Below are 16165 nucleotides of genomic sequence, written 5' to 3' on the forward strand. Positions count from 1 at the left end.
GCTTGCAGGAGGGGTGGGAGGAGGGGAGCAGACAGAGATGTCTGCCCCGGAGCAGGAGGGGATGCAGCGATGTGACCCTGGGGGGGGTGGGTGAGGGGCTGTGCCCTGGTTGCTGAAAGCCTGCAGAATCTACAGGCTCAGGGCGACAGTGAGGAGGCAGAGGGCGGGGCCCTGGGCGGCCATCCCAGGGTGAGCTGCCTTGTGCCAGTACTGTGCTGTCTCAGGGACACCGTGGGCCTGGTTGGTGACTGTTAGGAAAGATGTGAGCCTCAGTGCCAGCACCGAGCAGGAAGCCCCGCCGAGCCCAGATTAGAAGTGCTTAAACCTGCTAATACAGCCATCCAAGATTCCTGCTCTTCGGAGGGCCACAGCTCTGTCCATCTTGTTTGATGCTGTGTACCCTCACCACCCAGTGGTGATGAGTATGTACCAGTAGGCTTCAGAACGGAGTTTTGGTGGGTAGACTGACCTCCTGGGCACCAGAAGGACTCAGGTCTGGGCAGTTGTCTCACGGAGAAACGGTAGGTGCCTTGGGTGGGTGTGAAGACCAAGCAGGGGTGCGTCGTAGGCAGGGGCTGGCATTCTTTTTAGTTTTACAATGCCCAGGACGTTCAGGTAATTTGTGGAGACGCATGCGTGAGTCTGAAACCAGGAACTTCACGTCACAGACATACTTCTGCAGTTTTTCTCCCTCTTTGCCTGTAGCTGGGTTTGTTTCCTGATCATCTCTCACTTAAGACTGCTTTTCAGATGTTAAGGGTTTGTGGGCGCCGGGGTGGTGCCGTTGGTTATGCGTCCAACTCTTGGTTTCAGCTCAGGTCGTGATCTCAGGGTTGTGAGTTCGAGCCCCAAGCTGGGCGTGGAGATTACTAAAAATAAATAAATAAATAAACTTAAAAAAAAATATCTCTCGTATGTCTTTAACTGTTTCCTCGGCCGAATGATGAGATGGTTTTCCATCTGTGAAATAGCAAGTAGCTCGGGCTGAAGGCTTGTTGTGACTTGTAAAGATAAAGTGTCCTACCAAGGTTACACCTGTGGGTTGCCCAACTGCTTAAAGCAATCTGGACATCCAGGGCCTGGGCTTCGGGGTCAGGGTCGCAGTCTGGCTCCTGCTGTTGAAGGCTGGGTGACAGTCCCTCCGGACCAGGCCAGCCCCATAGTCGGGGTCCGACGCCTGAGGCCGAATGCCTTCACCGGCCCCGCGTGTCTCTAGAGCTGGGGCCGTGGGCACTGAGGCAGTGCTGAAACTGTGGACAGGCGATTTTCCAGGAGGAAGGGGGGGTATCCCCCGGCAACTGAGAATCCCCGCTTCTAGTGAGCACTGCCACCTGTGAGGAGGTGATGAGAACCACCACATCTGGGACCCCTGGAGCAGATCTGTGGTACGTCCACCCATCTGCTTCCTCGGCAGAGATTGCCAGGTGCTGTGCTAGGTGCTGAGGTGGGAGGAACCTGCTCCTGGGCATCTCCACGGGGAGGACCGAAGCAAACACGTGTTCTGATAAGCACCGGCGTCAGAGGGAGCATTCGGCCAGTCCTGGGGGTCAGCAGACACCCCCGGGATGGGTGCGCACCCGGGCTGTTTCTCCCAGCCGAGGAAGGAGAATGGGGTCATGGAGAACCCGTTCGGCCTACGTCCCAACCTGGCTTTGCCTCCCTTTGTGGCACAGGCACGTTCCAGATTAGAAATGCTTAATCCTGGTAATAGAATCAGTCACCCAAGATTGTATTTGTTTTGGTTGTTTGGATGGAGATTATCACAATATTTTAAGATCGTGCCTATCTGCTTCACTTTTTCATCTGATCATTTGCATTAAGTATAAGATCAGTTTCTTATCATCTCCATTCAGGTTTATTTGGAAAATTTTGCCTTGTTCCTCTGCAGACCCCTAGTGGTAGAAAAGTATACAGTGTTCTTCAGGAGTGGGGAGTACGTGTGTGCACTGATTATATTCCCTGGACTGTTCTTATTTCCCTCAGACTCTAAGCTCTGTCCACCTTATTAACCTTGTGTCCAGCACCTCCTACAGAGTAAGCACGTAGTAGATTCTCGATAAATATTTGTCACATATATGTGTGATCAGCATCAGCTACTCAGTTGTTCAGTGTTTGGGATTCTGCGTGAAAGCCGAGAAATGCTTTCTTACAGAATTGGTCTCCAGAATGAATGCAGGCCTCTTGCCTGCTCCCCCATCCCCCCCTTCCCCTCCTTGTGTCTTAAGTATGAAAGCGACTAACTCAGGGAGCATTTTCAGTGGATTAGACCTGAGTTCAGAGCTCTTTCTTTGTGCCATCCAAAACCTGAAAAACTCAAAACTTTTTTTTTTTCTCCAGGATCTTTACCTTGTATAGTAAATCTTTGCCCCTGGATCTGGCCTGTCGAATCTGGGACGTGTTCTGTCGTGACGGGGAAGGGTTTCTGTTCCGGACGGCCCTGGGCATCCTAAAGCTGTTTGAGGACATCCTGACCAAGATGGACTTCATTCACATAGCCCAGTTCCTGACAAGGCTCCCAGACGACTTGCCCGCGGAGGAAGTGTTCGCTTCCATAGCTACAATTCAGATGCAGAGTCGAAACAGGAAGTGGGCTCAGGTAAATGGGGCTTTTGTTCTCTTTTTTTTCCTGCAGAGTAGCCCAGCTCAGTGGCCTGACTGAGGAAGTCGTTACTCCAAGTGCCTTTTGAGAAAACAGATAAAGTCCTTCTTGGACTGGACACGAGGAGCCTGAATTTGAGGCTTGGCCCTGCTGTGCGGGGTCTTGGGCAGTCCTTCCGTCTCTTGAGTTTCAGAAGGAGGGTGGATAACAAGCCTCCCCCACCCATCCGGCAGCGACATCAGGAGGTCGGGATCTCTTGCTTGCCAGTGCTGTGCTATCCACACGTTAGAAGGCATTTTCTAAACCAAGCACCCCTCCCCGCCCCCGCAGTGTCCTGGGGCAGGGTGGTGGGATTGTCCCCCATCACTGGTAAGTAGAGGAGGCCCACAAAGGTCACACTGGAGGACAGGAGACCTGAAGGATGGCTCCCTGGGATGGGTCGAGCTGGCCTGGCCCTCTGCTGGCTGAGTCGGGAGCAGCTGAGTTGACGGTGTGGGAGCGAGTCCAGCCTGGGCCGCCTCCTTCGGGATTCCTCTCACCCTTTCTGGGTGTCCTGCATAGGGCTTGGACCCTATGGGATTGGCCGGTGTTAGCTGGCTCCAAGTTTTTTTTTAAAGATTTTATTTATTTTAGAGAGAGAGAATGAGAGACAGAGAGCACGAGAGGGAAGAGGGTCAGAGGGAGAAGCAGACTCCCCGCTGAGCAGGGAGCCTGATGCGGGACTCGATCCCGGGACTCCAGGATCATGACCTGAGCCGAAGGCAGTCACTTAACCAACTGAGCCACCCAGGCGCCCTGGCTCCAAGTATTTATGGTACGAGAAGGGAAAAATAAAGCCTTGCTTCTCGACCCTGTATCGGCTCAAAGCTTGTCTGAGCATCGGATCAGTTGGAGACTATCTGTGGAGGCTTGTACTCTCCTGTGACCTTTTTTATTAGTGGGAGCTTTCAGATACATACTAAAATAGAGTAAACTAGATAACGGATCCCATGCCCTTGCCAAATATCCAGGCGCTTTCAAGTTTCTGACTGTCTCAGGTGTCTGCAGCTTTATGGTTTGTTTGAATCGAGATCCGGGTAAGGCTCACAGTGCCATTAGTGGAAAGATCTTGTTAGTCTCTTTGTAACATGGGGGTCACCTCACCTCTCTTTTTATCCCTTCTCCTCTATTCACTGAAAAAAAAAAACGAGCTCATGTGTCCTGCAGCCTCTCCCAGAGTCTGGATCTTGCTGGGTACATCTTGGTGGTGGTGGTCAGCATGGTCCCCAAAACTCTACATTCCCTGAAAGGTGATTGCTAGAGCTGAAGATGACTTCATGGGCGATCAGGCTGTATCTCTCTGGTAGCCTGTTTGTTTTTATAACACAAACAGCTCTGTTGAGATGTAATTCACATACCATAAAATTCACCCTTTTGAAAGTGTACCGTTCAGTGCATTTGTTAACCAGAGATAAGTTCCCCTGTTACCTGGGTCCTTCATCCTGGCCCTTGAGCTGGCCCTTCCTGTCCTGTCACATGATGCTCTCTCTGGCTGGCAGACTCCCTCCCTGTGTAGGTCTTTGGGGAAGAAGCACGGCTGCTGTATGGGAGCTTGGGTAATACTAGGAGGGGCGGCTGTGGGGAGGGGTGCTGTTTTGTGCTCGGGTGATAGGATTTGCATTTTTGAAATATTAAATACATTCTTTTGATAAAAGGAAGGATGTCCTAACACGCTACAACATGCATGACCCTTGAAAACATCATTTGAAGGGACAAAGCCAGACACTAAAGATCACACTCTCTGTGATTCCGTTTGTAGGCAAGTCCAGAACAGGGTCCTCTGTGGAGACAGGAAGTCAGCGAGTGGTCGCCTGGCAGTGGGTGGAGGGAAGCTGGAGCATACGGGGTTCTCTGAAATGGACTGTGGTAGTGTCGCACACACACATGAATGCACTAAAAACCCTTGAACGGTACAGTCTAAATGGACAAATTACAGGGTAAGGAATTATATCTTAATAAAACTATTAGAAAATACACTCAGCTAGTGTGTGAGCAGGACTGGCTGTATGATTATCAGGGATCTGGCGAGAGGGAGAAAGAGCCTTTCTCTGGTTACGAGTCAGTGGACAGTGCAAAATGGAAATCTGTTATCACCGTTCAGAATTACTAAGAGTTTCAAGAAGGTGACTGCAGAGCATTCGGCTCAGTAGGCTCCTCTGGGTGGGGACCCCGTGTGACGGCCTGGGTGGTGTGCCTGTGAAGCTGGCCCGTGTGGGAGGGCACACTGTGGTCTCCATGGTTCACTGGCTTGAGGGGTTTCTGGAGTCGCTGCAGAAAGCCAAGGCCTTTCCTGATGGCCTTTGTCCCACATGTAGCTCGGTCACCACCTGACTTCACGCTTGCAGTCGAGGGTCCGCCGGTCTGCCGCTCCTTGTCGCTGGTCTTTGTGCCCCACCCACCCCGAGCGTCCCCCACGTGGGCACACACAGGGCAGGACTAAACCCAGGTCTGTCGTTGCCCGTCTCGTGTTTTGGGGACAAGGTAAAAATGTTCGCTTCAGACTAGGTCAGCGGTTGTTGGATAGTAGGGCGTTTTTTAATCACGGGATCACAATGGGAATCAGCCTGACAGTGGGGGCCAGGGGGCGTCATTGAATTTATACGGCGCTAGGCTCCATGGGAACTGTGGTCTGTACACATTCCCCTTACAAGCTCTTCAGGTCGGGACCCTGGAGAGCTTAACAAACAAGGAAATGAATATGTTTGCTCAGCAGTCCCATTGACTTAGAGGTAGAGAGGGGGACTTCCTTCTGTGCAGTTCATTTGAAACCTACATAAAGTGTTTCTGCTTCGCCCCTCATAATTTGTAATTCAGTTAAAGTGATGTAATACCTGACCGCAGTCGACGAGCCCCCGGTTTTGAATTCCCACCTGTCTAGGTCGGAACGCGTTCCAGCTGCGCGCGTGAGGTGCCACACTTGGGCGGCCGGTCAGAGCGCGCCACTGTTTCTAAGCAGGCAGAGTGTCTTTAAAAATGAAGGTGTGAACCAGGAGCTGGGCAGGCACAGAGTTGGGGGGCTCGGTCACTTTGGGAAAGCCCAGGCGGGTGTGAGAGCCCATGGCTGTTAGCCTTCGGGGGACACCTGGTTTGCTGGTGCCGCGGACGGAGGGGCTGCGCGGAAAGGCCCAGGGGCGCTTGTTAGCATCCGGGGAGCCGAGAGCCTGGTTTGGGGGGGTGGCGAGCGCTGGGGCTGGAGCCAGATTGTGGAAGGAGAGCCCTGTAGCCGGGTCCTGACGGCGGTGGTACTGTGGCCGGTGGGACGTGGCTGTAGGACATTAGCCCAGAGATGGCGCGGTTGAGTTCCACGGTAGGAGGAGGGCTGTGGCTGCCGGTGTGGCGGGTCGAATGGGAGCAGCGGAAGGGGGGTGGAGGGCAGAGACACCAGCCAGGAGGCTGCATGGCCTGCTGCCACACCTGCAGGACCTGTGTCCAGTGTGTTTGCAGGTCACCCACGGACGTCTCCCCTGTGATTCCCAGGTGCTGACGGCCTTGCAGAAGGACAGCCGGGACACGGAGAAAGGAAGCCCGTCTCTCAGACACTGAGCGGCTGGTGGACTCGCACTCGGCACCGGAGCAGATCTCCAGGGGGCACCTGTGTTGTTCCAGATGGACACACGGACAGCCAAGAACGGGCTCTTTCCACGTTTGAGCCTAACACTGGAGTTGGCCTTAAAGCAAAACGACTTTTAAAGAACTCAGCCAAGGCTTAGCCTTAAGAAGCTCAGTGGAACGATGAGCTAGTGTTGACCACGGCCAACACTGCATATTCTGCATGGTGTAAAAATAAGGCAGTGGCTAACTCCCCCTCCCCGTCTTATTTCACAAAAGTTAATTAAATTGTCATGCATTTATGTCCACTGATGAAAAGTACATGACAGTCTTCCTTAGCCAAGGTGCGTGAGAAATGCTACTTAGGGGGCCTTGGAAGCTTCACTGGCTTGCTGACCTACTTGAGCGAGGAAGGAGTTGTTGGTTTAGTTAACCAGGAGAACCGTTCTGGGGCTGGAGGTCCTGTTTTTAAAGCCCACCTACCAAAGACAGCACGAAAGGAAAACGGGCTCTCACAGGGTGGTCACCCCGCATGCCTGTGGGCTCCCTGGGATTCCACCTGACCTTCAGGTTGGCCTTTCTCCATTGTCACCCTGACAGAATCCTAGCGTGAGGGCTGAAAGTGGCCGCTTGGGTTCCGGGGGACCCCTGCTCTCCCCTGAGATTGTTCCCTCCGTCTCCTGAGCAGGAATTGCTGCTCCCCCAGGAGGCCGGAGTTGGGAGACAGGCTCCAGCCCCCGCGCCTCCTGTGTGTGGAGGCTGGGGTGGCGGGGCAAGCCTGTGCCCTTGCTCTTCCAGAATGCTGCTCTTCCCTCTGTCACCCGAACAGAAGGACCAGCGGTTCCCTCCCTGCCTTTGGTTTAAAAGACCGTTGTGTGGGCCGAGGAGCGGGCCGCATGCACGTGGCCTTGTCGGGGCTCCTGGCGTTTGTCCTGTCGGCCTCTCCCCATTTTAGCTGGCTTTCCTGCAAGTTCATCAGCAACTTTCTCGTTTGAACTTTTCCCTGACTAACTTTAAGAATTTTGTTAAAAACGCTTTTGGTCACGCACATTCAAAGACGGGAACGGTTTTCACACCGAGGAGCCCAGAGGACAGGCAGATGTGTGGAGACCGGTCCCCACGCGCTGATCCGGTGTGTGCTGGGGTCTGCGAGTGCTCGGGAGAGCGGGTCCCCTCAGCCACACTCCCCCCGGGCGGGCAGTGCCCCCCGGCTGCTCTCAGTGCTGATATGGGGAGCGCCCCGGCTCCGAGAGCAGGTTTGCCACAGGCGGCACGGGACAAGGGCCTCCCTGCGGCCTGGCTCTCTGGGGCCTTCTCTGTCTGCCACGTTCACGGCCAGCATGGGCAGGGGGCCGCGCCGTGGCCATGGGTCCCGTTTCCTGGAGTTGCCTTTGTCCCCCGGTCTTCTTAACTGAATTCTCCTGGGAGGTTGTGGAGCATCTCGGACCCACTCTCTGCCTCAGCCGGCGTCTGCCCGCCCGCCACCGTGCTGCTGAATGTCACCCAGCCGGCCCCAGCCCTTCGCCCACACGGGCTGTCATTCCCGGGCGTGGGCTTTCTGTTCTGAAAGGTGTATATATTTTCTTACTGTACATACGGATGTTCCTCAGTCGGGACAGGAAGTGCCGCTGCTGCAGGATGCGTTAGCGGTTCATCCGCGCGTCCAAACCCAGCCCTTAACACTTCCGTCGGACAGCTTGACATCCATCTCTTGGGACTTATGTCACCACGTATGCATTACGTTTTTAGCCGGGATTCCGTGCCGATCCGGAACACTTAACAAATCTCTAGCTCACAAGAGGTTTCCGTGGCCTGTTTGGGGACCGCCTGGGGTCTTCCCGGTTGGCCATGTCCACCTGACGCCGGGAGCTCGGGCCGCGTGGCACATGTGGCCCCTTTCCGCGGGGTCAGGCTGCTCTGTCGGATGCCATCGCTTAGGAAAATGGGGGAGCCCGACTGAAAGGCTGCGCCCCCTGCAAGTCTGCACTTTGCCGGCCCGGGCCGCCGGCTGTCTGGATCTCAGACTTGGGGTTTGGGACTTTGTGCATCTGGCACTTTAGAGTCGAAAGCTGCGTCCCCACCAGTCCCTGAAAGCCCATCTAGAAACAATGTTCACTTTAAAAGGTACTTTTTAACTGCTCAGTTTTTGACTATTTTGAATAGTTTGCTGATAGAAACTTCCTGATAATACTTGCTACATACTATGTTTTAATTGCTTGTACAGTTAACCTTTAATTTTATTTAGTAAAGTCTATCAAATTAGGACTTTTTGAATTGTAAATATGTGGTTTTATTAAATAAAAGTCATGTAAAATTGTTACTTACGTTCACTGTAGTTTGGTTTAAAATTGAAGTTCTTGCCTTCAAGTATGGCAAAATTTGACTTTGAGCGTCGCATTATTATTTTTTTAAAGATTTTATTTGAGAGGGTGCGCATGCGAGAGAGAGCCCAAAGGGAGCGTCAGGGGAAGAGGGAGAAGCAGGCTCCCCACTGAGCAGGGAGCTGGACGTGGGGCTCCACCCCAGGACCCCGGGATCATGACCTGAGCCGAAGCCAGACGCTTCACTGACTGAGCCACCCAAGCGCCCCGAGCATCACATTTTGAAACCCACTTCTTATGCTTGGTTAAGTAAAAGAGGTGGTGGTTATGTTAATTTGGTACTGGGATTTGGAAGTTTAGCGTGGCCCTTGCACCCCGAAGGGGAGCCTCAGACTCGTTGACCCCTTTCCTGCCCCTGATCCCAGCAGTGAGCCCGCGCTCCCTCTGCGCCAGCTGCTGGGCTGCACACTCACCCCGGCCCCTGCTCAGAGCCTGGTCAGCCAGGTGCTGCCCTGCAGCCCTCCCCGCAGCCTGCAGGGGACCGCGGGCGCCTCCGTTGCCTGCGCCGGGGGGGAGGTCAGTCCGGCCGCCCCGTCACGGTGCCGGTGAGCAGGACGCGGCCCGAGAGGTCACTTGGCGCCGGTCAGAGCGAGTGTTCACGTGTGGCACCAGCCGTTCGGCCGAGGGCAGGCGGCCCAGCCAGAAGGTGGGCTGTCAGGGCTGCCACCTGTCTTGTCCCTGGTCCCCCAGGAGAATCCCTTCTTGACCTGCAGGAACAAGACGGTGCTGGCCCTCCTGTGGCGTGAGGCCGACGGCCTGTGCTGGGCTACCACCCTCCGCCCCGTGACGGGTTCCCCCGCTTCTCTTCCGCAGAGACTGCACGGCTCCGGGCAGGGTGTTCGCTCCCGTGTCTTCGGCCCCCGGCACGAGGCTCCCATCTTTCTCAGCAGGGGATCCCGTGGCTGCTCTGGTCCGCTGTTACCTTTTCTCCACTTGGCACAGACCGGGGGCTGCTGTGGTGGACGAGGGTGGCCGTGTCCCGGGGCTTGCTGCCTGCCGCACCCACGCCCGGCCCCAGGCCGAGTTCTGTGAATGGCCTCATTTCTCCGCAGCAGCTCTGTCACTGTCCCCATTCCAAAGGTGTGACGGAGAAATCCGATCTGTTTGGGCTCCTGCGGCCAGTTAGCAGCGGGGCCGGGGTTCAGACCCTTGCCCTGTGGCCCCTGAGCCCTTGCTGCCTGTCTCCCCAGGGAACAGCTTTGCTCTGGGGCCTTTGGAAGCCTTCCTCCTCTCGTTCTGACGTCAACTCCCAAGTGCAGGGTTTGGGGCGAGGCCTGGATTCACTCGCCCGAATGCCTGTGTGCAAGGCACCGGCCCACGCCTGACAGCCGGCTCGGGGACGACCTTGGGTTGCACCAGGCTTGGGGTGGAAGCTGTGGACCGTTTTCCCAAGAGAAGCCAGGGGGCTGACAGTTCAAAAACCACCACCCGGAATGTGGGGCCTGCCACCAAGGCCCAGAGAAGGAACGAGATTCTGCCCCCGTACAGGGTAGGGACTGAGTTGGACCTGAGAGGAGCCACTGGTCATCAGAGGAAGGGCGTGCGTGGCCAGCAGAGACACGGCAAGGCCTCAGTTGGGGCCCGCACAGGAGCTCGCCGTCCTCAGGTCCTTCCGAGAGGCCGGGAGCACTGGGCTGGCTCAGGAGCCCGGGCTCCTCCATGAGCACCGCCTCGCCTGCAGCCCGCTGGCTCTAGAAGGCTCCGTGGGGCCCGGCCACACCAAGGCCCCTTCTCCCAGAATGCCTGAGCCTGTGGAGGGAGGGGCAGTAGTCTTCTCCCTGGACAGCACGAGTTAACCGCACCCCTGCCCGCCCCCCCGCCTCCCCCCGGCCCCGGCCTCACCCGTCTCTCGGTTCCTAGACATCGTTCCTGAGGCTTCTCAACCCCACTTCAGAGCTCCCGGGAGAAGCTGCTCCAGCCAAAAACAACTGTTTCAGGTGTCGTTTAGTTAGAGGTCAGGTCAGGAGTATTTAAATTCTCTGAGCCTCATGTTTCTTTTCTGTAACCAGAGCTTCTGTCCACTGGCTTGTGAGGATTAAAATAGGTTGCTGAATTAATTGTGTCATTAAAAGAAACACATCACCAGAGATAGAATCATGCTCTTGACACGTAAACTTTTAGTATCTGAACTCTTGGGGGGAATTTAGGGATTTTAAAAATTGGTATTTTCCCCCTAGTTATTAAAATTGCATGTTCATTGTATACAATTTGGAAATACAAAAAATAAAAATCCTAATTTCACCACCTAGGGAAGAGATACTTTTTTCATGTGACTTTTATAAATTTTTACCCCAGTTTACGAGGGAACACACTGAGGTTTAGAGAGGTGGACTGTTGGCCCAGGTCACAAACAGAAGAGACTGGAATCCAGCCAGGTCAGCCTGATTGCAAAGCCCTTATTTGCAAGTGCGACGCTGTGTCTTCCTCCTGGATGCACCTTTGTACTCAACCTTGGCATCATTTGGGTGAAATATTAGAAGACTGCGTCAGGTAAAAAGCTGGGGCAGGTGGAAGTGTATTCATTCAAACCCACGCCTGTGTAGACAGGGTTACGGTGGGCAAGCAGGAGGTGCGGAGCGGGAGCGGTGCCCAGCCTGAGGCCCCCACTGGCCTTCCCAATCATGCCCCTTGCATGGCTCATCCTTCTCACATGAAGACGGTCTTCAAGTTTAAAAATCCAAGTTGCAGATCGGGGTGCATGAACTCTGCTATGATTTTATCAGACAGGCATCCCCGACAAATGGCAAACATCTAAATTATGGCTTCAGACCCACTTAACAAAAAAAGAAAGCATGTTTCTCCACTTATGTCATTTAAAAATCTTGAATGCGGTAAGCCACCAGAAACGACATCCACCTACCAATGAAAAGTGTTTTCTTTTCGATGCCTTGGGCTCTACGCAGATGGTGCCTGATTCCCTCCCACCCTTGCTGCCCAACCACACAAGCCGCCTGTGACGCCCAAGGGGCCACTTCCAACTCCGACCCATTTAAAAAGAAGTCGTGCCGTGTAACATCTCAGATTGTATTGTACGTGCGTTCTGCAGGCCCTCTCTTTTGACAAGATCTTTAAAAAAGCCTTTGATGTCCGAGGTCTCTAGTCTAGCCACCGCCCCCTCTTTATCTTCTAGAGGGAGGCAGGCTCCCTGGAGGCGGTCTCTCTAGAATGGACCATCATTTTCCTCATCGGTTCTAGTTCTGGAAACCTCTTTCCGCCTGTGATTATTTCTCAAGTCTGATACAGGACTAGCAGCGTCTGCCTATCCTAGGCATTCGAGCAACACTTTTGCCAGAAAATGAGAATGCTATGATGTTGATGTGTTAATAATCCAACAAATTACAGAGCATCGATTATGGGCTAGGTAGGCATCGTCCTGGCTCCGAGGGAGGATGCCCGTCCTCACCTCCCAGGCCTCTGTCTCCCCGGGGCCCAGAGAACTGCGCACACAGTCACAGAGCAGTGGGTCAGAGGCTGGGATGGGGCCCGTCAGTAAGACTGCGGGGTCTGTGGCATTCTCCCTCAGAGGCGAGCTGAAGCAGCACTTCGTGAATGGGTTGCTCTTTCATGATCAAGAGCTCTCCTGTAATTTAATTAGAAGGAACCTCGTTGTGAAGTCATCAGCAGAAGATTATTTATCTTCGAATGAACTGTAACATCTCTAGCGTGGGAGAATGTAATTTGAGAGAACACTGGTAACTTTGCAGCTTAGAGCAATGCCAGCTTCATCAATCTCTGTTTCTCGTGCTCTCAAGAGGCCTGTCTACCCGGTTCAAGGCTGATGAGGGGGTGCTTGGTGCGGCCTGGGTAATTACCAGTGGGTCAAAGTCAGCTGAAAATACTTACTCCCCCGCTAGTGAGCCCAAGGGACAGACACTCCGGCCGTGAAAGCTGCTAGCTGGGGGGCGGCACCAAGCACGATGCCAGGTTCACTCGGGAGCCTTCCCAACCACCGAAGACCCCAGTGGGTCTGTGCTGCTCCTAGCACGAGGCACAAAGAAAACGGAGTTCTGCTTGCTGGCGATTTCCTACGTCGCCTTGGCCTTGATGAACGGGGTGGAGGGAGGACAAGTGGAAAGGATGGGGAGGGTGGAAGAGGAAGCAGGAAGTGAATGCTTTGTACTCCCCTCATTGTTATGTTTGTGCGGTTTGACAAGTGTGATCCTATATAAACGAGTGTGTCCAAGCTGTAAAAGTTAGGAAAGGAATTTTAATCAGCCTTTATTGGCTTCAGAGGGAACACACCTTAGAAGACAGTCGCAGCCCCAGAAGCTAGAGTCATCGTGACCTTCTCACGACGAACTGCGTCATCTGCCCGGAGAGGGGTTTCTGTCCTCCTTTACAGGTGTTCGGCACCCAAAGCCAGCTCATCCTTCTTACGACCTACTTAAGCTTAGGGATGGGAGAATACTTCTAATCCCAAATCTGCCCATCTCCAAATTCAACTGAAAGCTAAGAAGAAACAAAGCCAAGCCCCTAGCTCCAAAGGCACCAAAGGAAACTGGAAATGGAATCACTGATTCTGGACGAAAGAGGTGGACCTATCAGGTGTTTCTTACATTAACGCAAGGAATAGTAGACACTTTAATATTTGATACAGAGTAAAATCACATGCATAGTGAGGGGCCTCTTGCCAAGATCCAAAAGTACCTTGCCAAGAACGAAAGGCTTACGGACAACAGAGTTTCACGTCTTTGTGTAGATAATTGTGTTTCTTGAGAGGATCCCAGAAAACGTTTCGTTAGAATTGCAGACTGTCGTTGAGCCAGAAGCAAGCGTTAACGGTCAAGCAGACCGAGCCTCCTCTTGTGGAAAGAGGACAGAGGACAGAACCTCAGCTCCTTTTCCTATTTGTCATTTCTCCCGTTTCCCTCATCTTGTTTATTACCCAGAGGCCAGTGCTGCTTACATACAAAACAAGTTTAGATTCATCGAAGGAAACTAGTGAGCTTTGAGTTGAGGATGTGACTCAGAACTACACAGTTTAATACATTCAAAGGGAATTTAATAATTAGCTGAATGCACAGGACATTTCTTGGTTCCGCGCCCGTTTGTTGAACCCTCTGACATATGGAGGAAGTTTTCCTCAGGATCAGGTCATTGAAATGACGGAATTGCTCAGCTACCGCAAGGCTTCTAGAAGTCAGGTACATTAAGTCATCACAGCTGTTTCTTTGGGCCTGTTTGACTTCACCCCGTGTAAAGTTGACGGCTAGCCCAATTTTGCTGAGGACTAATTGAGGAGCTGAAAATGATGAGATTAATACAAAATACAGCATCATCCCCAACACCGTAGGCCTTTGAAGGAGGGCCACAAGTGGAGAATAAAAGTTAACGAAGGATAAAAGTTGCTGAGATCAAAGACGTTCTGCTGACTCTTGCGATCGTGGGTGTTAAGATGGGAGAAAGGCTTTGGCCTCCCTGATCTTCTGCTTCATACCTCTGCAGGACATAGTCAGCCCAGCGTGATGGCGCTTCAGGGACTCCAGGCGCCGGTTGAGCACTTCTGTTCTGCCCACCTTCTCTTCCATGTCCCGAAGGAGCAGCTCCTTGCCCAGAAGCCCGCACCTCTGATTCAGCTTGATGTTGTCAGCCCGCAGGCTGTCCCGGGCCTGCTTCCTCCTGGTCAGGATGTCCCTCCTCAGGGCCACCTGGGCCTCCATTTCCAAAAGCTGTGTCTTTTTGCCCACATTTTCTATGTCCACAAAGTGTAACTTCTCCTTCACGTGGGTTATTATTTGCACGTTGTTGGTCATCTTGTTGTGCAGTTTTAAAAGTTCCTCATTTCGCTCCTCCACCTTCTCATTGAAGGTCTGGTTCTCGATCTTCAGCTGTTCAAAATCGATGAGGAGCAGCCCCTCCGTCAGGTCCTCCTGGGCCCTCGTCCGCGTTTCAAAATGCACCAAGCTCTGCTTTAGCTGCACGTTCTCCAGCCTCACGGCGCGCATCTCCTTCTCCTTCTTAGCCTCCAGCTCCTGGATCTGCTCCACCTCTCGCAGAGCAGCCTGGCGACCGCCGCGCATCCGGCAGCTGCCCATGGCCTGCATCACCACCTGCCTCTTGAGGGCCTGGAAGCTTGCCCATTCCTTCTCCACGCTGGAGAGCACCTCCTTGCACTGCTGCTTCAGCTGCTTCAGCTCCTGGTGATACCAGTCCAGGTCGTCTGCCTGTTGCTTCCTCAGCTCCTCCAGCAAGGCCAGATGGCGGAGGTATGCTTGCTCTTTCTCTGGGGCCTCGGGCTCCATGCCCTTGTCGGGCACCTCGGCCGCATCCAGGCCCTTCTTCTTGCGCAGCGCCTCGGAGATCTTGTGCTGCAGGTACATGTTGTAACGCTGGTAGTTGCTGCGCTCTACCACCAGCGACCGGTACTGTTCCAGGAGCTCCGCGCGCAGCTGGTGCTCCTGTAGCTTCTGCGTCTCCTCCGTCCATTCATCCTCCTCCTCGTCCAGTCTCTCATCTTCCTCCTTTTCCTTGCTTTTCACCGGGTGTCCTCGCACACCCCTCGCCTTGATTTCCTCGCTCTCCTCCTCCTCCTCCTCCCCCTCCTCCTGCTCAGCTTCCCGGCTTGGCGCAGCCTCTTCCTGGCGGGTGGTGGACAGCGGCACAGAGACCGCCGGGGGGGCTTTCTTCCTCCTCCCCTTGACCGCCGCTGCCGCGGCCTCCGCTCCCTCCTCCGACTCCTCCCCCTCTTCCTCCTCCTCCTCCTCCTCCTCCTCCTCCGCCCTCTCCTCCGGTTCCGCGGACCCGCCTTCGGGCCCCGGCTGGGCTGTGTCCTCAGGCCCGGCGTCGGCCGGCTCCCCGGGTCCCGGCTCGGTCTCCGCCTCGGCCGGCGGCTCCGGCTCCCCGGGTCCCGCCTGGTCCACAGCCGCGGTGGCCGCCGGCGCTTCCCGGGGCTCGGCGGGCTCGTCCTCCGCGGCACCTCCCTCCGAAGCCTCTATGGTCCCCGGCTCCGGCTCCGGCGGTTCGGCCGGGGGGTCGGGGCCGGGGGTGGCCTTGATCCCGGGCAGTTTGGGGGACAGGTTAGCCACATCTCCGTCTTCCCCCCCGAGGTCCCCACGGTGCTCGGAGCTGCGGTCCATCTTCCCTCCAGGTCGACTGGCGCGGCGGATCCCAGACGCCGGCTGTTGGGTTTCCAGGGGCAACCAGGGGCGCGCGCGGTGGGCCCGGCGATTGGCCAAGAGGCAGGCAGACGCCCGGCCCCCTTCTCCCCGCCTCCGGAGAGAGCTGACCAATGGGAAGCCGCGAGCGGGCGACGGGCGGCATTGATTGGAAGGGGGCGCGGGCTCGTGCCGCGCGGCCTTCCCGCCCATTTCCCGGCGCCCGGCCTGGGGCGGGGTGGCTGGGAGGCGCTAGGAGGGGCGGGCGGCCGGCGCCGGGGGCGCGCAGGCGCAGCGCGGCGGGCCGGGTGCCCGCGAGGTGGCGCGCGCGGAGCGCCTGCGCGGTGCGGCCGGCTGCGGCGGCGGCGGCGGCGGCGGCAGCGGCGGCGGCGGCGGCGGCCGGGCCGGGCCCGAGGGCGCCTGCGTGCTGAGGCGGGACGCGGCCCGGCTGGCCGGCTCCGGCGGCGCCTGGGCGGGGCGGCGCGGTGGCGGCGGGCGCGGGC

General features: G+C 55.4%; 2 protein-coding genes across 6 annotated transcripts in view; one reads left to right on the top strand and one right to left on the bottom strand.

The window, feature by feature from the left end:
• Positions 1–8507, top strand: part of TBC1D14 (TBC1 domain family member 14) — a 103198-nt gene extending 94691 nt beyond the window's left edge. For 4 of the 5 annotated variants that reach the window (XM_028126768.2, XM_028126787.2, XM_028126798.2 and 1 more), the window contains 2 exons: positions 2338–2596; positions 6116–8507. In XM_028126768.2, the coding sequence (XP_027982569.1) occupies positions 2338–2596; positions 6116–6181 (325 nt within the window). In that variant the 3' untranslated portion in view covers positions 6182–8507. Of the gene's footprint in view, positions 1–2337; positions 2597–6071 lie in introns of all 5 variants that reach the window. The other variant, XM_028126779.2, reaches the window with a different exon arrangement.
• Positions 8508–13883: 5376 nt separating this feature from the next.
• Positions 13884–15644, bottom strand: CFAP184 (cilia and flagella associated protein 184). The gene has a single exon (XM_028090200.2). It carries the CDS (start codon positions 15642–15644, stop codon positions 13959–13961), a length of 1686 nt encoding a protein of 561 aa, XP_027946001.2. The 3' UTR covers positions 13884–13958.
• Positions 15645–16165: the final 521 nt, after the last annotated feature.

The sequence above is a fragment of the Eumetopias jubatus genome, unplaced genomic scaffold, assembly GCF_037043125.1.
Source record: "Eumetopias jubatus isolate StellerSeaLion01/CBP00866 unplaced genomic scaffold, mEumJub1_p1.0 scaffold_2, whole genome shotgun sequence".
Taxonomy (NCBI): Eukaryota; Metazoa; Chordata; class Mammalia; order Carnivora; family Otariidae; genus Eumetopias; species Eumetopias jubatus.